Here is a 21,403-nt window from a genome sequence, read left to right as displayed (position 1 = left end):
GTTAGAACCTTATAGTGAGAAAACGGATCTTGCAACAAATGTTAGTCTCAAGTTGTTATTTAAACTCATGCAAATAAGCAACGAAATAAAGAGAATCCATCTTGACCCTTTGTTCTTCTTACCAAGACCCTTGGTCGATGGCATACACAATATTTTACATAAGCAAATTTGGTTAGAGATTGAGCCACAACTTTGATGGTAGGTGTTTTTGTGTAATAAGTTGGATCGGGTCGCACCTGGTTTAAATCTCATCGAGTAAGAGTTACATATACGGTCAAAAAAAGTGACGTTTTTTACATCTGTATTAAACCTTGAACACCCTTAATAATTTCTCCTGCCTTGTAGTTTAATGACTGAGCTTAAGTTATATACAATGTCAATATAATATCGCATTTTTTTACACCATCAAGTTATTCAAAGTATATTTATAGGTAAACTTCCTTAAAATGTGGGATTTCTAATCTTGAATATAAGATACATGCTACATATGAAGGTGACCTGGTTGTTCGTAAGATTCTTTTTAAGGTTTGAGTTTTACTTATGTCATATGCCTAGATAGCCACATAAAGTCGGCATGAATTATCTGTTCCTCAGTCAATAATGCTGAAACAATTACTGGCAATGTATTATTCGACTAAGGAACTCACACTTTAAATGTGATGGGAGCTTCTTAAGCTCCAACTTCGGTGGTTCAATGATCGAAGGCTTTGTTGGAGGAGTTGTTCTATTTTGCAGATTAAGATTTAGCTTCTTTGGGTGGTAAGAATATGAACCCAACCCAACAAGCGAATTAACCGTCTCCACACAACCCTTCATGTCTTCAGCATCAAAGTTTACAAGAATACCGGCTAGAGCTTCACCCAAACTTTCTTCTTCCATCTTGAACTCAACCGCTTCATCTATAACATCCAAAGAACCAATCACCGAAATGATCTCATAATCACTTGGTAACTTCAGCCTCTTGCTTGCCTGAAAAGTAACTTCCTCATCGTTGACTCGGAACTTGATTTCATTATTCTCTGAATCCATCAGAGCTCTCCCTGTAGCAAGGAAAGGTCTCCCCAGAATAATAGAAATGTCTCGATCAACAGCACAGTCAAGAATCACAAAATCTATAGGCAGCATGAATTTACCAACCCGCACAAGAACATCATCAACCATGCCAACAGGTTTCTTAATAGATCTATCAGCCATCTGTAGCCTCATAGTAGTCGGCCTTGGCATCCCCAAACCTGATTGCTTATATATAACAAGTGGCATCAAATTAATACTCACCCCATTTTCACACAAAGCACGAGAAAAATCATGGTGTCCAACAGAACAAGGAATGGTGAAGGCCCCAGGATCACCCTTCTTCTGAACAGTAGTTGTTGAAATGATGGAACTCACAGTGTGAGTCAAACTCACAGTTTCATGTTGCACCGTTATCTTCTTGGTCAGCAGGTCCTTCAGATATTTAGCAAAATCAGGCATCTCCTTGACAGCTTCCAAGAAGGGAAAATTTAGAGACAATTGTTTTAGCTAATCATAAAAATTTTTGAACTTAGCATCTTCCTTCTTCTTCACCAACCTCTGAGGAAATAGAGGTTTAGATTTAAAAAGCTGAGTCAAAGGTCGGAGAGCCCGTTTCACAATTTGCTTGCTCTTGTCATCGGTCTCCTTCAAAATCTCTGGAATATTAGCAACCTTCTCGTCAGTCATATTCTCATCAACAGTAATTGGTGCTTCAGACTGAACCTCTTCTTCTTCATCTATCGGCTCAAGCTCAACAACCTTCTTATCAGCACTTTGGAGTATTTTACCACTCCTAGTACTGATGGTGAACACACGGTCTACACCGCCTCCCCCATTCTTCAGATTTGGAACAGTGTCACTCGGAAGTCCTTGCCACACCCCCAATGAGGAGTATGACAGGCTTCTACCCGTAGGCCGAGAGTCACCTGACTTAATAGTTACTTGGACATCACATACCATAACTCAAAAAATACCTGCATACAGAAAAGGCCCAACATAGAAATATCCGATAATTCAACACATATGTATATATGCGGACCGACAAGGTCGCCACAACATAAAGTATATCATAAAGCCGGCAAGGCTATCAGAAAATATCAAGAACCCAAAACAAGGCCATACATAATATTTACATATCCCACTATGTCTATGAGCCTCTAAGAGTGTACATATGAACATATACTAAACTAGCAGAAAAATACCAAAAGACAGCAAGTCCGAAAAAGTGGAACTTGCTAACACAGCTGAAGTTGGAAAGTCCTACCACGGTCGCTCCTCAATAACCCTGTCAGCGCCTGCAGCACGAAATGCAGTGTCCCGTCCAATGGGACATCAGTATGGATAAGAGTATGTAAGGCTGGAATCAATAAAATAAGTAAAACGGAGCTACAAAGACAATAAAAGTAACCTGCCATCTGAGAACGTACAGTATATAATGCATGAGTATAAAATCATATGCAAGCATATACATATATATAAATAGTATCATCATCATAACGTACCGGCCTTTTCAGGACTTGATGTATAACGTACCCGGCCCTTTCAAGACTCGACGTGTAATGTACCCGGCCCTTTCGGGACTCAGTGTGTAATACCAACTGATCAGTGGTTGCACAATAGGTACCGTACCCGGCCGACTATAGCGCAGCTCGGTGTAGTAAAATAGTGCATACATACATATATACCATGCATAATAATCCAGTGAAGTAACAACGGTCTTTCGGAGTGACATAAGGTCATAACCTCCGAATGAATTATGGAGCTCGTATCGAATCCAAGGAATTAGCTTAATGATGATAAACATGATAATATGGTAAGAATCAATCAAATAAGTAAGGCATTAAGATTTGAAATACATGGCATAGGAATGGAGTGAAGTTGTTATGGAACGCTCATGTTCATGTTCTAGTTGGGTTCGTGCCAAAGAAAGAAGGAAACGAACACCTTACATACCTTATCCGTCAAGCCACGACTTAAAGAATTTCTTACACCGATGCTTGCCCTTCACCCGAACCTATATATCGAGAAATACATCTTTAATCATACTTTCATCATATTTCCATCAACTTATAAGCACTAATTATTGAAGACTAATTTGGGTTACGAAAATTTGGGCAGCATCTCCCCTATGTCGCATACTTCCTCCAATTATCAAAACAACTCCCAAACAATACTAACAACATCAACAATAACATCCTCAATATTATACAAGATAAATATGTATATTTTCATCCAAAACTCTCTTCAAACCTCAATCCATAAACCAACAACATCAACACAACAAACTATAACTTTTATTCTTGTAAATATTCCTAAATCAACGTTGATAAAGAGAGAGATTCAATGATTCATACCTTATCTTTACTAAAGTAGCAAGATATTCAATATTTACTTTGTTTCCAAGCCAACTCCAACACAAAACGAAATTATAATCGCGACTATACGTTGTCCGGACCTCGATGAATACTCCGTAGCTTGAAATTTACTTAAAATCCTCACTTTTGTGTGATATAAGAGCTCTCTTGCTTGATGAATTTTTTGGAATATTTTAGAAGATTATGGTGGAGAAAAATGGGGTTTTTAACCCTTTTATAGTGGCTAAGAGTCGGCAAGATCGTAGCGCATCTTTATGCTATGACTCGTTTTCGCTTTATCAGCTGAATTTGTAACATCCACAATTCTCTACACCAATGTCCTATCGATGAGCAGTTTGTTACATTGGAAACTAGACTCGACGAACTTCATTTTAGGCTTTTGCTTTACCTCAAAACTCCTCATATACTAAAAGATATTCTTCCTCCAAGTTGGGCCAAAATTGCCCCTCATATTTTCTTCAAAATTCCAACAAATTTAATTTCCTTGATTCAGTTGCCCTTCAATCCTTCTATAGCTTATCATATGAACTTAAACCCTCATAAACATAAGATAAGCACATCTATTCTCATGTATCTTTGGAGGTAACTCCAATGTCCATACTTAAAACCGCCAACACTTACGAATTTTCGCGCACCAAACTACGGGGTGTAACAGTCCTCCCTTTTTAGGAGGGTGCTGCTCTCTAGAAATATCTCGCATCTGGGACTCGAGCTTCTAAATAGCTGCTGTATGGGAACCTACTATCTCTATTAGCCCAGATAAAGTCCTCTCAGACTTTGATTGATTTGCCAAGACCTTCTCAAGCATTACTTCAACCCTCGAACTACCTTGCTCTGTTGATTGCCCTTTTGGTGGTATATAAAGATTGGAACTCTTGTTCCCAAAATTGTTGCTGTTGTTGTAGCTCCCTTGGTTCGTACCACCATAATTATTATTATTGTAGTTCCCAGAGTTGTTGTTGTTGTAAGCACCCTGACCCTGCTGAGGTCTCCATTGATTTTGGTTCTGGTAACCACCTTGGTAGTTCTGTCTTTGATAACCCCCTTGCGAATTATTCACATAATTAGCATCTTCAACCTGCATAGGAGGTCCCTCATGAAACGGACCCTCATGGGTCTGGTACATCCCTTTCGGCACACCTGCATCATCCTCACAAACATTTACCTTCTTAATCTGGGTTTCATCAAACTTCTTTATTAGCAAGGAGATATTAGTTGCAAATTCAGCCAATGTCTGCTGGGTATCTTGATTCTCCTTTACCATATTCTAGATCATGACACTACCATAAGGCACCACTTCAGCATTATTTGAGTGCCAAGCCTGATTGTGCGTAGTCAGCCTGTCAAGTATGTTGGTCACTCGTCGGTAAGATTTATTCATAAAACTACCATCAGCTGCATTATTTGCAATTGACTGCATCACTGGATCCAGCCCTCGATAGAACTTCTCCATTAATATGTTCTCCGGAAACCATGATTCGAAATCTTTTGCAAATACTCTTTGAATCTCTCCCAAGCCTCATATAACTGTCCCCCCGATCGCTGCATAAATTCATAGATCTTATCACGAATCTCAGCCTTCTTGCTAGGAGGGTACCATTTCTTGAGAAAGACTGCTGCCATCGTTGCCTATATAGTAATAGAATTCCGGGGCAGGTTCTCGAACCATGCTCTTGCATCTCCAACTAAGGAATATTTGAATAACCTTAGCCGAACAGCATCTTGTGGAATGTTGTTTTGGATGTGATAGCACACACATCCACAAAATTCTGCAAATAACGTTAAGAGTCATTCTCGGTAGAGTTTTGAAAGTGCCCTCAAGCTTCAACAACTCGGTATAGAGAGGAGTCAATTTTACGCTTGCAGCTCCACATCGAGAATGAACAATAGCATATTACGATAGTCCTCCTCCGAATAAGATCGAAAACATTTTCTTCATCTGATTCATTCGCCAGATTATTCAATCGATTCCTCTGGTTACCAGCACGTTGGTTTTGCTGATTCTGATTCATGTTCACCTGGTTTACAAGGAATAGCAAAAAAGGTGTGATGGAATAAGTAAAAGACTTTAATCAAAGCAAATACTATGGTAATTTCAAAACTGTATTCCCGGCAATGGTGCCAAAATTTGGTACACTCAAATTACACCTTTAATTAGCGTAAAGCGAACGATGTCAAATATAGTAACCCAACTAGGTTGGGGTCGAATCCCACAGGGAATATGGTGTGAAAAGGTTACCAAACTCATACAATGCTTAATTTAGGTCTAATGTCTTAATCCGAAGGTTTCTGTAAAAGTTGGTTGTTTATGACTAATGGCTAACTAATTGCTTTGGATTGTAATTTATAGTAAAAGAAACCAAGGTTGTGTCCCCTTTAGATAAGGTGTATGATCATGAGTATTGATCTTGATATACTTCTAATGGATTGCTATATGAATGCACTAAACCTCTGCGTGAATCTTTACTATTTTCCAATAAATAAAGATTATTTCTTTCTATGATTTTCCCAAATATAAGAAAGTAAATATGAAGAACAGTTAATTATGCTAATTAAATTCGTCTTATTCGTAAGTGAATCTATTAAACAAAGTTTAAAGTTTTGAGTCCTTGTTATTTATTCTTACCAACCCTAATTATTTTTCCAAATAAACCAAGGTTTATGGATTTAATCAATGTTTGCAACCATTAATTATGAATGAAGAATAAAGAATATATAAACCCTAATAATCCATTGTGTATATCAACCACAAAACCCAATCACAAAACACATGGGTTCACAACCCTAGTAAGGGAATTTAGCTACTCATGACAAAGAACAAGAAATAAGAAATTGAGGAATTCATAATTGCTTACTTTGGAAGAAAAGAAGAATTAACAATACTTGAATTGATGTAATGAATATTCAAAACCAAGAGAGTATTTGATGTTCTAAGTCAAGAGACAAAATATAATAACTGATGTGAAATAAAACCCTACATTGGACTATTTATAGATTCTGAAAACGTCAAAGTTACAGATTTACACTTTGGTCCCCCTCGATACAAAATACGGTCTGTATATCACAATACGGATCGTAAACCAATTTACACCAGGGTTTCCTTCAAGAATAAGCAACTGCAACCTCCTGAAATACGGATCGTATTTTGATTTACGGTCTGTCTTCTGCATGATCGTCTCACTTTGCAAAACTTCAACTTACTGCCAAATATCTAAATGATTAAATATGCTTTGAAATACGGACCGTAAAGTGGAATACGGTACATAAAAGTTGTTCGTATTTCACCGTCATCTCAGCATGCCCTTCTGGTTCTGCTTATCTTTAAATACGCCCATGGAATACGGCCCATATTTGAGAATACGGTCCATATATTAAGTTTACGGCGAACTTCTGCACTTTAACTGTTTTCACTCTAAATCTGCTCCATTACCTGAAAAGCACTAAAAACACATTAAATAGACACTAACTTGCTTAAAAACAAGTAAAACTTTTCATAAAAAGGCCTTAGATGTGCCATAATTTTCGAGCACATCAGCATGACAGGTACTGTTGAGATTGATTTGATTATTTGACATTGAACTCACACATTGCACGCATTCTCATCCTTCATGATATACTGTTGATACATTTATGATATACAAGGAAACACTGTTATGAGCTGGGCTCAATTAAATGAGAGTGACATGAGGATCGATGTTCGATGTTTACCCTGGAATCGAAGTATGAGTGCTGGTAGCGATTGCCGATTCAATACATAAAGTAACGGTAACAATCCCACTGTAACGACCTGTTTGGTCGTTATAGTCTTTTCGGTATTTTTGCCCCTTTTTCTAGCTTGGTTATCTCATTTTAACCCGAGAGGACCGTTGATACGCTTCCCGAGGTGTCTAGATTTGATTCGGGCGACTTTTTATAAAAATGTGGGCTTAAAGCGAAAAAGAGTTGACTCAAAGTTGACTTTTGGGTAAATGGATCTTTTTCGAAAATCTGTCAATTTCGAGAGGTCCGGATGGTCATTTAGAACTTGTGTGTATATCTAGTTCGGTTCCTAATGCACTCGGATGCATTTTGGGACTTGGGTTGGGAAGTTGGTAATGAGGTATCGAGGGTTGATTGGTAATGAGGTATCGAGGGTTGACTCGGTCAATGAGACCTCCGTTGGAAATTTCGAGGCCATGAGTGAGCTCGTAGCGTATTTTTATGTGGGTCTGTGTATGTGGTTTGTGAGCAGATGACCTTGGAAGTGGTTCGGGATTTCGGTTGAGACTTAGGAAATTATAGGGTTTCCGGTACCTGGTGTCTGCCATAGCGGCACCAGTGCCATCCCAGCGGCACCGCTGTTGCGTTGTGATGACCGCTGGGGCGGCCAAGCCTGTTTCTTCTCAGACTGCCCCGACAGTTCTAGAGGACGCTGGGGAGGTGGCGCTGTAGCGGACCCGATGCCGCCGTGGCGGTATCGGGCCCGTTATTTCATTAAGTGTGTATTAAATAAGCCCTAAGTTTATCATTTATTCCTATTACGAAAATTGAGCTCTTGGGGACTGGTTTAGAAAAATCTTGGAGAAAACTCTTGGTGGTAAGTCTTGCTAACCTCTTTACTAATTCTTTGTTCCTAATCATCATAGATTCCTCTTTCCTTATTAATTCCTTAGTAATGAAAGATAAAAGTGGATTTAATGAATACTCTACTTAGGCTTTTAAATAATGAAATTGATTAGGTTTATGTTAGATTTTGATGAATCTAAGATTGTTAATCATATATCTTCCATTATTAGAGTTGAATTCTTGAATCAAAGAGTTAGGGTTTATACCCAAAATTGGGGGTTTTACTTGAAATTCTAAATTAGGTGAATCCTTGAGTTAATTCAGCAATTAGTGGTTGAGTTTTGATCACCCAGTACTTAATTTGATATTTTACTCCCGAATTTCCCGTTTAGACCGTGTGGGCCCCATTTTCCCAAATTCTAGGGTTGGATTTGACCTAAATTGAATAATAGCAATATTAGTATCGGTCTTCATGATTTCTAATTTAGATTTCGAATATGCCTAACTTCTTTGACCTTGAGGCTCAGTGGAAGGGGAAAGCAAATGAGTGATTGTCGGTGTTTGTTGTTCGGCCATCCAGGTAGGTTATGACTTACCCTTGGTAAGACTTCGTGTAGCGAAGCATATAATTAGATGATATTGTCGGAGAAAGCATTTAAACCTTCGGGTATGAAGTTGGGTTAGATATTGTCTTAGGTTGGGCCCTGTTGCGTGATTGGGGCTGGCCACCCCATTGTGTTGTGACTTGATTGTTCTATTGTGTTGGCTTGATGCTATGTGCTGTTAGTAGATATTGGAATCTGCTGTTCCATCTTGATTGTGATATTATAGTATCTTCCGGGTTGACGTTGATACGAGGATAGAGTACTATATGACTTGTGTGGTCTTTCATGATATTGTTGGCATACCCATGTTGGTACTTGTGACACTGATATATTGTTGGTGTACCCATTGTTGGTACTTGAGCTATTGATGATGTTGATACATGCATTGCACGCACTCTCATGATATACCTTTGATACATTGTTGGTACTTGATGAAATACTGTGATGAGCTGGACTCAATTTTTAAATGAGAGTGACGTGAGAGTCCGATATCCGATGTTAGTCCCGGAATCGTGGATTGAGTGAGTGCATGGACTCTGCGGGTCCCCCAGGATGGTGCCGGTGAGAACCCCCCATGGGCAAAGATCCGGGGTCTTATCTGTTTGTTGGGCAAAGATCCGGGACGAGTGGCACTTAGACTTCGTGAGTCACCTTGGGTTATGCTACCGAGACGTCGATACTTCCGTCCGGAGTACATGTGTACACAATATTTGCATGGAATTACATTGCATTCATACATTATTGCATTGCATTGCATCATGGCTTACATTGAGATGATTTGGTGTTTTTACTTGTGATGTTGGATTCGGATTGGACATATTGAGACTTGGCACATTTGGGATTAGATGCTCTACTTAGGTGATGATGTGTACTTGGCTTCGATTATGTTTGACTTATACTTGTTGATTTATCTGCCTATCGTGCTTTATTGTCTGAATTATGTTAGTTATACTTAGTCAGCCTATGATACCTACCGATCGTGATTTTATACTAATTCGCTTCTTTGTCGCATTCTTTATGAATGCAGAGTACCAAGTTGGGTCTTCCTCCATCTCCCGTGGCTGATAGTCGCCATCAGCTTAGCATCGAGTTTCCAGGGTGAGCACGAGTCGTTCGTCGCCTTGAAGACTCCTCTTATTGTTATGTCTTACTTTTCTACTCTGAGACATAGACAGATTGATGTATATTATTATATTTTAGACTTGTATAATTTCACTTAGATGCTCTTGTATGATTTAGACCAGACCCTGGGGGTACTTTCCTTACTTCCGCACTATTTCTAATAAATATTATTGTGAGACTTACGTAATTAATCTTTTCCGCTTGCTTGATTTATTTATTCACGTCTTTACTTATCGTTGGGTTGAGGGTTCGCTTACCGAGGTGGGAAAGGTAAGTGCCCGCACGACTTAGTCAAATGGGTCGTGACGTTCCACATAATCAGAAGTCATACCAACCTAGGTAATATCCAACAAGACTTCATGCCCGAAAGTCTAATCATGCTTTCTCCCATCAATTCAACTATATATATACAATCCACTAATCAAAGTCTAACTCAAGTAAACCGTAACCTACCTCGAATGCAGAACTGGAACGCAAGCTACTCCACCCGAGCTTTCCCTTTGCATAATTCCTTAGAACGCTCAAAGTCTATCAATAGCAGCGCTAAGTAAGTAATAGACCATCTAATTGGAAGAAGAATCGATTTGGGGAAGAATGCCCAAATACCCCTAAAGAATCACATGGGTAAAACTGAAAATTAAGGGTGAAATTACCCTACCCTTAGTCCCAACAATCATAATCCTCAAATCCATGGGTTTCTATTCATTTTAGACCCTTCAATTTCATAAATTAGTCACAACCCCCAAATTTGGGTGATACCTAAGTCTCATAAATAGATTCTTGAACTATAGAACAATTCCATCCTAGAATGTGTTAATCTACACCTCTAGATGATATAAATAGTAAGTTAATCAACAATAAACAATTTATACTAAGGGTTTCATGATTAGGAGTCTAAGTCTTAACACCCAACACTCTAGGACCTTAAACAATCATGGAAACTCAAGGAAAGAAGGTAGATAAGCAAGATAATGATTTAGAACTTACCCTCAAAGATGATTCCACCAAGTCTCTTCAATATTCACTTCCCTAAGCTCTTAGAATTAGGTTTTAGAAGTGTTGGACTAATGGTTCAAACCTAGAAATATAAAAGCAGTTTCTGGTCCAATCGATCTGCTGCAGCGGTCACCGGGATTGCCATGGCGATCCCGCTGTAGCTGTCGGGCTTTCCGCTATGGCAGAAATCATTAAAGGTCATCCCTCGCCGTGGCGGCCAAGACTGCACCATAGCAGCCCCGCTATGGCGGTCAGACCATCCGCCCTGGTAGAATCAAAAAAGTCCATGCCACCGCCATGGCGGTACTAAGCCCGTCGTGGCGGTCACACCAGAATCAGCAAAAATCTGGTTTTTCACGAGTCTTTCCCGAAATCTCGATATCAATCCGAGGCCTCCCGTACATAAACTAGCTATGCACACACATACAAAAACGCACTACGAACTCACCCGTGGCCTCGAAATTTCCAACGGAGGTCTAAATTACCAAGTCCGCCCCCAAACGGATAAAAATAAGTTTCCAACCAAGTACCCAAAACGCAACCAAATGCCTCGGGAACCGAACCATCCACCCCACCAAGTCATAAATGACCCTCTGGACCTTACGAAATCGACGAAAATTCAAAAAAGATCCGTTTACCCAAAAGTCAACCATTGGTCAAATACCTTCACTTAAGGATTCTAAATCCTTCAGTTTTCACTAGAACCGTTTTATAGTCTCGGGATTGTCAACAGGGGTAAAATGGTCAAAATTCACATAACGACCTAACGAGTTATTACAATAAGCGAGCTTCGAGATGCTACCCTTTCATTAGCTAAAAAGAGTTATAATGACTTAGAAAATTCACTTTCCAAGTGTCCCAGATTTGTGTTCGACTGTCATGATGCATTTGGTGATAAGATAACGCCTGAATTGGTAGATAGGAGTAAAAAATAATTTTATCTTATATTAATGGCAAATATCGCTGAAGGCCTTATTCAGAAATAAATATTTTTAAGTGATGGTTATAAATTAACTTGTCTTTCTTGAAAGTTAGAACCTTATAGTGAGAAAATGGATCTTGCAACAAATGTTAGTCTCAAGTTGTTATTTAAACTCATGCAAATAAGGAAAGAAATAAAGAGAATTCATCTTGACCCTTTGTTGTTCTTTCATACCCTTGATCAATGGCATACACAAGATTTTACATAAGCAAATTTGGTAAGAGACTAAGGCATAACTTTGATGGCATTTGTTTTTGTGTAATAAGTTGGACCGGCTCGTACCCAGGTTGCACATCTCATCAGAAAAGTTACATATATAGTAAAAAATGACGTTTTTTACATCTATATTAAACCTTTAACACTCTTAACAAAATTATTGGCTTTGCAACTGATCGAACTAGATACAATGAGAGGGTTTTGCCCACTTCTTTTCTTTTATTGTTTTCAATTTATCCAAAATGCAATTTCAAAACAACGTCATTTTGAGGTCGCGGTCTTTCCATTAAATAATGGATGGACTAATTGAGGCAATTGTTGTTACCATTTTAAATGTTTTCTTTGTAAAATTACAAATCTACCTAAATATAAACATTTCAATTTGATATAAAACTAATTAATATTGTAATACCCTGTACCTAGCAAGTCCCAAAATGAGTTACTACAATGATGGGGCTTAGGCCTATTTCCTGAGATCCCTATTGACTGCTTCTAATTTCTCTTAGTTGGGATGATAGCATATTTCAACCGTTGAGAGGTGCTTAGAGTTTCTAGTTCTACTTATAAACTTTAGTTCATCTAATTAATTAAGCTATGTTTTAGTGATAATTTCTCCTACTTGGTAGTTTAATGATTGAGTTTAAGTTATATACAATGTCAATATAATTTATTTTTTTCACTTTATTGGAATTTATGAAGTTGTATTTTATTATACTCTTGCAAATGAGAGAATGGAGCACTTTAGTTAGAATTTATGAAGATGGAGTTGAAAAACAGGTTCAGAGCACTTTTCCAAATTTGAAATCCGAACTCCAAGTTTGGAAATTTTATAACCAAACACTAATTCTGAAGTAAAGCGAAAATTTACACCGGAAAAGATTAAATAATTCTCATGGACAAACGGGTCCTAAATTGAAGGTTAAATGTCTTTGACTCATAATTACAACGCCCAAAATCAAAATTTATTAGTAATAATTAAAGTACCAAAAATGCTATTTTCCCAAAAAAAAATTACAAACATTTGGATCTTAGATGTTAGGGGTCGTTTGGTGTGAAGTATAAGCAAAAATAGTCCCGGGATAAAATTTTAGTGTCTCCTTATCCCATATTTGATTGGAATAAAAATTCGGGATAACTAATTCGGGGATTAGTTATCCTGGGATTGTAACCTTTTTTTATCCCACCTTGAGGTAGAATAACTAATTTCGGGATAAGTTGTTTCCCAACCAAACGAGCCCTTATAGCCCAACGTCTTAAAACTCCAACGGCTAGTTTTTCCACTGACCGTTTGGAACAAACAAAAGCCTTTCACTATCATCAAACAAACACACACACACAAAAGAAAACATTCACATTCAAATACAAATACAAACCAAATTCATAGCTTAAAATTCTCAAATCAATTTTTTTTTTGAATTTCAAGAATGGTTTATTCATACACACCAACATACTACAGTTCACTACATGACTCAATTACTTCACTTTGCAAAACAATTCTTCCATTTCCATTCAAAAAAAGGCGATTACCGGCGATTATAGCAGCTGAACAAAGGTTGTCTAAGCAACAATCAGACAACCTTAAATGGCAACAAGAATCTTTTCATCAGATTATGAATTTAATTGGTCTTTGTAATGAAGGGATTTTAGCTGAATCTGAAGTTTCCGGTTTTAGATCACATCTTCTTGATACTCTTATAGCGTCACCTGCTGATCATGAACATTCGTCGATTTTGAGGGATAAGTTGATCTTCTTGCAGGTGATTTATCTTCCCTTTTTTTTATTTTTTGTTGAAATTATTTTTTATTTGTAATTTCAAGTACATTTTCCAAATTGAACTGAAATTTTAGCTTGTGGAAGCTGGGTACAATATTCTAGAATAATTAGTTATTTAAAAAAAAAAAAAAGTTTTTAAATTTTATAATTTATTTTGATGTAGAAGGAAGCTAATTTTAGTAAAAACTGATTTTTTTTTTTATTTTTTTTTTACCGTTTTCATTTTAGTAATAGTCTAACACTTTTGATGTAGAAGGAATCTGCTAATTTTAGTAAAAACTGATTTTTTTTAATTTTTTTACCGTTTTCATTTTTGCCCTCTTTAAATTTTTGTGTCTATTTGATGGACTGGTTCTTGATCTATTACCATGCCAAATAAAAATAGATAACTCAGTTTATTTGTAATTTCAAGTACCTGAAATTTTAGCTTGTGGGAGGTAGGTTTTTTCTTTTGAATGTTTTTGTTGGATTTTGCATCTGTTACTGCTATAGTTTTCTAGAATTATTAGTTGTTTAGTTGTAGAAAAGTCTAATAGTTGATTTAGCAGAATATTCAGTTTTTAAATTTTAGTAATAGTCTAATACTTTTGATGTAGAAGGAATCTGCTAATTTTAGTAAAAGGTGATTTTTTTTTTTTTTTTTTTTACCGTTTTCATTTTTGTTGAAATTCTTGAAAATTTGTGTCAATTGAAGGAGTGGCTTTGTTGATATTTTATCATGCCAAATAAAAAATAGATAGCTCAGTTTATTTGTCATTTTATCTTATGCTTAGTTTCTATGATTATTGTTAGGTTTGATTATTGTTCTTTTTTTCGTTATTTTTAATATTTGTCTCACTTATCTTTCTTGAAATTTGTGTCATTTTTTTATCTGTTATTGCCAAATAAAATAGATAGCTCGGTTTATTTGTATTTTTTAGGTACATTTTCCAAATTGAGCTGAAATTTTAGCTTTTGGGAGTTGGGGTTTTTCTTTTGTTTTTGTTGTTTCTATTTTTATAAAAAAATTGTTTTTTTTTTGTCCTGTAAAGCTTATTTTTTGTGACTTCCATCTTAAGAGATAAGTAGATCTTCTTGCAGGTGATTTTTTCCTTTTTTAATTTTGTCTCAATTCTTGAAATTTTTGTGTTAATTGGTTGGTGGAGTGACTGTTGATCTTTTATCATGATTTAATATGAACTATTATAGATAGCTTGAATTATTTGTAGTTCCAAGTACATTTTCAAAATTGAGCTGAAATTTTAGATTTTGGGAGTTGGGCTTTTCTTTTCTTTCTTTTTTTCATTTTGTTTTAATAGATTCTTGGTTTTTCCTGTAAAGATTAATTTTTTATATGGTGTTTCTTCTTGAAGGGGTTATTTTCAAGTAAATTTTCCAAATTAGACTGAAATTTCAGCTTTTGGGAGTTGGGGTTATTCTTTTGTTTTGGTTGTTTCTATTTTTATAATATTTTTTTTTTCCTGTAAAGCTTAATTTTTATGGTTGTTCTTCTTGAAGGAGTTATTTTCAAGTACATTTTCCAAATTAAACTGAAACTTCGGCTTCTAGGAATTGAGGTTTTTTCTGTTGTTGTTTTTCCTGTAAAGCTTAATTATTTTATGGTTGTTCTTCTTGAAGGAGTTATTTTTAAGTCCATTTTCCAAATTAAACAGAGTTGTCAGCTTTTGGGAGTTGGGGTTTTATTTTTCTTATTATTTTATTTATAAATTTGTTGTTTTTCTTGTAAAACTTAATTTTTTATGGTTGTTCTTCTTGAAGGAGTTATTTTCAAGTACATTTTCCAAATTAAAACTGAAATTTCAGCTTTTGGGAATTGAAATTTTTTTTTTCTTTTGGTTGTTTTTGCTTTCCAAGATTCTTGTTTTTGCTTAAATTCTTTTATGTTTCTTTCTTCTTGAAGGAGTTACTATATGCAAAATGTATATCAGAGGAAGAGTATCATTCATCAAAGAGGCCATTATTGCAAAGGCTAGCAGTTCAAGGAGCTGAAATTGAAGCAAAACATGTTATTGTTGGATCAAAAAAAGAAGTCACAGATGATGAATGGTCTGTTATAGATTTGAAGAATGACATATCCTATCTTGGCAAAGAGATCTCGAATTCGAGCTCAAAAAATAAAGAAAAGCAAAATTCAACTATTAAGCAAATCAAAGGTGCTGCTTCAGTTTTTGGCTTTGCATCATCCAAAAAAGAAAGGGACATACTTAGTGGAAAAAATGAAATGGGAATGTCAACAGAGAACCCTTTTTGGAATACTAATTTGAAGGAAAAAGATAGTGAAACTAAGTCTATTTTGATGGTGGAAAGCTTGCCTAATGAACCTATTAAAGTGAAGAAGCAGAAGAAACCTTTTAAGGGATTGTTTGGCATTGATGATCAAAATCGCGCTGAGCCTGAATCTGAAGGAAAATCGTCGAAATCAGGGAAGAAACAGTGGGGATTTGATGGATTCAAGAAGTGGAAGAAGAATGATTGTGAAGATGAAACAGCTCCGTTGTCGCTTGATGAGAAATCGGACAGTGGTGGAACTTACTTAGGCCAACTTGTTGCTGAACCTGTTGGAGAAGGACCAGATACTAAACAGATTAAAAGAAAGCTGCATCCTAATGGTGCCCCTTCGGATTTCTTTGTCGATAAGGTATATTATATGTACATTTATGTATTCGATTTGTATATTATATGTATAGTTATTATATACAAAACCTATATACTTGTTGGTTATACTTTTTTTGAGGGGTCTAAAAGTGTAATTATCCCAATCTGCAATTTTTTTTTTGTTGCATATTTTCAGGTTTTAGAAGACAATATCAAGAAAGAGCTATCAAGAATTCAAAGAGAACTTGGCGCCAAAAATTCAAGCGTTGAGTTAACGTAAGATTGGATTAGTTACTCTTTCTTATGTTTTGACTTGTTGAATAGATCGGATTTATTAACCATAGTATCATATATCAGAGATGATCAAATTGAAGCAATTTCAACTAGGCTTCCAGTTGACAAGGCTGATCTAAAAAAGTTCTTCCCTAAGTAAGCACACTTGTACTCACTTGCCATTTCAAAAGTTGTGTAACATGTAGTTCTAATTCTAGGCAAAATCAGTTAGTAAAACACTTCATATTAATTATTTTGTTCTTTCTAATCTTGATGATTTTCAGAACATGGTGTGATCGATATGGAGATGTCGTTTTGGATGTTGTAAGGAAGGAATTCAAGAACCATGTTGGAGAAATGGGAGGAAACTTAAAAGGTATTACCAGAGAGGAAAAGAAGCAAAACTCAAAAAGATGGACAACATTTGATGAAGATGTTTATGATGATGATGAAAATTGCCATCCAAATCTTTTTGCTCCTCAGCAAGATCACCATACATTCCATTCTAAACAAGCCAAAATCCTCACTCCTTTGAAGAGCAGTGGTCAAGTTTATGTTAATAGTAGCATTGATAAGGGCCTCAAATATAACCCTTTCTTTGATGTTTAAGAGTTCATTTGGTGGACAGTGAAAGAAAGCTGAGAGCTAATCAGCTTCTTTTGTGGACTATACTTAATTTATAGTTTTATAGCCATCTATGTTATTTATTGGCTCTACAAGAGATATGTTATTCCTTTTTGTCAACATTAAAAATGTGTAAACATTAATGTAAATCATCTTTGGATGGTTTCTCCTGTTTATTTTCAGGTTGCCATTTTTATTTTGATTTAAAATAGCCCCTGAAATATATTTTTGAGCAGTTTTAATACCTGAAATTTGCCAAAAGTGACCATTTTTAGTCTCCGTCAAATATTTACGAACTTTCGCTGTTCGTTTCAGTGGAAGAGCTAAAGTGGAACCAAGGAAATAGGGTAAAAACAACTTTGACTGATGACATATAAGAAAAGATTCGGGCATGCTTGTGACCTATATATACAGCAAATGCTTGGTGCAGCACTCTAGTATTTTTTTTCTTTAGATCCCCTTGGGCCTTGTGTATGAATTTTCGACCCTGCCAATGATTAGATTTAACGAGAACTATGAAAGAAGAAAAGATTTAACTAGAAACACAAGAAAAGTCCCCTCAAGTTCAGAAATTCATGTAACACTTGTACTTAATCAGCTTCTTTTGTGGACCATACTTATTTATAGTTTTGTAGCCATCCATGTTTTTTAATGGCTCTACAAGAGATATGTTACTTCTTTTGTCAACGTTAAAAGTGTGTTTAACATTAATGTAAAAATCATCTTTGGATGGTATCCCCGGAATTATTATCTCTGCACTAATTTATTCCACCTATGAGGTGGGATAAAATAATACAAAGTTTAATGGGATAAGGTGAGATATTCAGGATTAACTTTGGGATTAATTTTGTAGTCTGTCTGGTAGAAGGTATAAACTTTTAATCCCAAACTTAATTCTGGGGAGAAAATGGCCAAATGCACAACGCCCCCCCCCCCCCCCCGGTCCCCCAAGTATAACCGGATTACCAACTGCACATTTTATCTTTGTAGGGGTCCTATTACCCCACGAACTACATTAAAATGGAATTATTTACCCCCTAAAAAGATACACCCAAATATATGTTATGCAGTGATACATGCGCCTCACTTTTTCCTTATTCTATTTTTTCTTGGGGAAATTTCATAAATATACAATATGCTCACTTACATTACAAAAAAACAGCTCAAAACTTACATTACAAATCTGTGGCCCAAAAACACTTTTATACAGTGTTATACACTTATCTCCAAAAGACAAGTACATTATGTATATAGGTGTTTGAAGGTATATAATGTGTAGGTATATATACCAAAAAAATTTAATTGTACAATATTATATAAGAAATATACGCACTTATACATATTCATACACAATTGTACAATATTGTATAAGTGGGTATAAACATAGATCTGGGTTGCATTTGAATAAGACTTATACATATTTATACACCTATATACATAAGTATACAAGACAGATACATTATGTATATAGGTGTATAAAAATATATAATAGTGTATAAGAGGGGTGTATACACCCATATACACTATTATACAATATTATACACTATTGTATAATATTGGTTTTCATTTTGGGTGTCGTTCCACTACTTCTGTACTAATTTCTGCTATGTTGATATTTTTGGGTTGCTTACACTGTTTTGCACCCCTATGTTGACTTTTTCCGGCGATCTTCATCTGGGGGGTGTTTGGATGACACAGTAATGGAGGTGATGCGCGGAAATTAGGTATGCGCAGAAACTAAAATTAGGTAGCATGGAGATGGTGTGCGGTGATCGGAGAAACTAGTAGTAGCGGGTCCATTTTGGAGGATGTTTTTATGGAGAAGAACAGAAGAAAAAACAATTAAAAGTGAGGAGGGAGACCAAAATTTTAAAAAAAAATAAACAAATAAAAAAAATCACATTAGTAGGAGTAATTACATATTAAGACAAAAAGATTAAAATCATTTAATCATATAATTACACGTGTATAATTTTATTACTATAATCATTGTTTTTATTTCTCACTCTCTTTAAGAGGGTGAAATACACTCTCTTTGATACATAGCGCTCAAGAGATAAATAATTTCATTTTAAAATTCTTCAAGGGGTAATAGGACCCCACAAAGATAAAGTGTAGTTGGTAATCTGGGGGCATTTGGCTATTTTTTCAACTTAATCTGGGATATCTCACCTGATCCCGCATACCAAACGAGCCCTAAACCCCCAATCTAGTGAACCCTAAAGGTATCGATGGTACTATCTTAATATACATTATTTTTTAATAGATTACTCAAGAAAGTTATTGAGTTAGAAGTTAATTCCAACAAGTATTTGAGTTTAGAAATTTGTAATAACCTATTCCTAATTGTTTTTCTTGTAACTAACATGATTCTTATTTGAATTATGCATGCTTAATTAAATAAAGAATACTTTAAATGTTTAATTTGCTTCTTTGTGTGTGTGGGGACAAGAATTTGTTTGTGTTAGACATATTTTCTTATGATTATTTGATAAACAACATTCAGACTATGATAAGTACGATATAAATTTGTATATATTATTTTTCAAAAAAAGCTATTTGCATATGCATCGAGGAAACTCAATATATTTGAGTTGATTCTAGTCCTCTACAAACTTTTTAGTCGTATGACCTTTTTGCCACGAAACCTTCATTTTTCTCACATAAAAGACTTGAACCAAAAAACACATAAGAGATCTGAAAAGGCCGCTTTGTTATTCATATTGTAAGAGGGCAAGAGATTCCATTTCCTTTTGTAAGTGATGGTTATAAATTGTCTTACTTGAAAGTTAGAACCCTGGAGTGAGAAAATGGATCTCGAAACAAATGTTAGTCTCAAGTTGTTATTTAAACTCATGTGAATGAGGAAAGAAATAAAGAGAATTCATCTTGACCCTTTGTGCTTCTTTCCAAGACCCTTGATCAATGGCATACACAAGATTTTGCATAAGCAAATTTGATTAGATATTTAGGCATAACTTTGATGGTAGTTGTTTTTGTGTAATAAGCTGGATCAGGTAGCACCCAGGTTGAACATCTCATCAGAAAAATTACATATGCAGTAATACTATTATCTTTTTTCATATATATTAAACCTTGAACACCCTTAAAAAAATTCTTGACTCCGCAAATAATCGAACTAGATACAATGAGAGGGTTGTGCCCACTTCTTTTCTTTTATTTTTTTCAGTTTATCCAAGATGCAATTTCGGGACAACGTCATTTTGAGGTCGCGGTCTTTCCATTGAAAAATGGATGGAGGTCATTTTGAGGTCCCGGTCTTTCCATTGAAAAATGGATGGACAAAACAAGGCTATTGCTTGTCAGCATTTCAAATGTTATCTTTCTGAAATTCCAAATCTACCTAAATTCAAACATTTCAATTTTGGTAATAAATTAATTAATATTGCAATACCCTGTACCTAGCAAGCGCCAAATGAGTTACTACAATGATGGGGCTTAGGCTTATTTCCTGAGATCCCTATTGACTACTTCTAATTACTCTTACACTTTGTTTGGTTGGAAACAAGTTATCCCCGAATCTTTTCTTTTATTAGTTATCCAATTTCGGGATTAGTCATTCTATCCTCCCATGGGATAAAATAAGGCTATGATCCCGAGATAACTAATCTCGGGATTAGTTCTTTGTGACATTTTATCCCAACCACACATGGGATAAACTCATCTCAAATGTAGTCGGGATAATTTATCCTTATCCCTCATACCAAATGAGCCCTTAGTTCTAATCCCTATTGACCAGAACACAAACCTCAGACACCAATTAAACTACTAAAAACTTACCAGCACCGAGTGTTTACACCAATCCAATATAGGGATAAAATAACACTACAATCTCAGGATAAATAATCCCGGATTAGCTATACCGCGATTTTATCCCAACTAAACATGGGATAAACTCATCTCAAATGCAACTCGGGATTATTCATCCTTGTCCCTCATACCAAACAAGCCCTTAGTTCTAATCCCTATTGACCAGTAGAATGGAAAGCCTTGGACATCAATTTAACTGCTAAAAACTTACCGACACCAAATGTTTACACCAATCCAATGAATTTATGACATGTGTTTGAACATATACAACTATTACTTAACCATGATTAACTAATGTATGTATTCACTTCATAAATCACTTAACCATGATAAATTGCATTGATTTGGTGTAAATACCCGGCGCCAGTAAGTATTTACCAATCAAACTTGTTGACCCTTAGGGAGAATGTAGAAAATTGGCTGCTAACATAACCTTAGCAGAGACCTGCAT

The 21,403-nt window shown here is 35.8% G+C and overlaps 3 protein-coding genes across 3 annotated transcripts; 1 reads left to right on the top strand and 2 right to left on the bottom strand.

The window, feature by feature from the left end:
* Positions 1-612: 612 nt before the first annotated feature.
* Positions 613-1,473, bottom strand: LOC132039172 (uncharacterized). The gene has a single exon (XM_059429715.1). It carries the CDS (start codon positions 1,471-1,473, stop codon positions 613-615), a length of 861 nt encoding a protein of 286 aa, XP_059285698.1.
* Positions 1,474-4,104: 2,631 nt separating this feature from the next.
* LOC132039171 (eukaryotic peptide chain release factor GTP-binding subunit-like) lies at positions 4,105-4,653 on the bottom strand. Its single transcript, XM_059429714.1, has one exon. It carries the CDS (start codon positions 4,651-4,653, stop codon positions 4,105-4,107), a length of 549 nt encoding a protein of 182 aa, XP_059285697.1.
* An 8,446-nt stretch (positions 4,654-13,099) lies between these two features.
* LOC132040528 (uncharacterized) lies at positions 13,100-17,344 on the top strand. The gene is made up of 5 exons (XM_059431185.1): positions 13,100-13,612; positions 15,530-16,267; positions 16,421-16,500; positions 16,582-16,653; positions 16,782-17,344. The coding sequence occupies exons 1-5, from the start codon at positions 13,280-13,282 to the stop codon at positions 17,104-17,106; spliced, it is 1,548 nt and encodes a 515-aa protein (XP_059287168.1). The 5' UTR covers positions 13,100-13,279; the 3' UTR covers positions 17,107-17,344.
* The last annotated feature ends 4,059 nt before the right edge of the window (positions 17,345-21,403 follow it).

The sequence above is a fragment of the Lycium ferocissimum genome, chromosome 12 (assembly GCF_029784015.1).
Source record: "Lycium ferocissimum isolate CSIRO_LF1 chromosome 12, AGI_CSIRO_Lferr_CH_V1, whole genome shotgun sequence".
Taxonomy (NCBI): Eukaryota; Viridiplantae; Streptophyta; class Magnoliopsida; order Solanales; family Solanaceae; genus Lycium; species Lycium ferocissimum.
The sequence above is the reverse complement of the archived record's forward strand: the minus strand, read 5'-3'. Positions and strand labels throughout refer to the sequence as shown.

What these genes read in the sequence shown, in the direction of transcription:
- LOC132039172 (XM_059429715.1), bottom strand. Translation starts at nt 1,473, where the DNA reads ATGCCTGATTTTGCTAAATATCTGAAGGACCTGCTGACCAAGAAGATA.
- LOC132039171 (XM_059429714.1), bottom strand. Translation starts at nt 4,653, where the DNA reads ATGGTAAAGGAGAATCAAGATACCCAGCAGACATTGGCTGAATTTGCA.
- LOC132040528 (XM_059431185.1), top strand. Translation starts at nt 13,280, where the DNA reads ATGGTTTATTCATACACACCAACATACTACAGTTCACTACATGACTCA. An exon ending in CGGATTTCTTTGTCGATAAG is followed by an intron (nt 16,268 to 16,420) that starts GTATATTATATG and finishes GCATATTTTCAG; the next exon opens with GTTTTAGAAGACAATATCAA. An exon ending in CTAAAAAAGTTCTTCCCTAA is followed by an intron (nt 16,654 to 16,781) that starts GTAAGCACACTT and finishes GATGATTTTCAG; the next exon opens with AACATGGTGTGATCGATATG.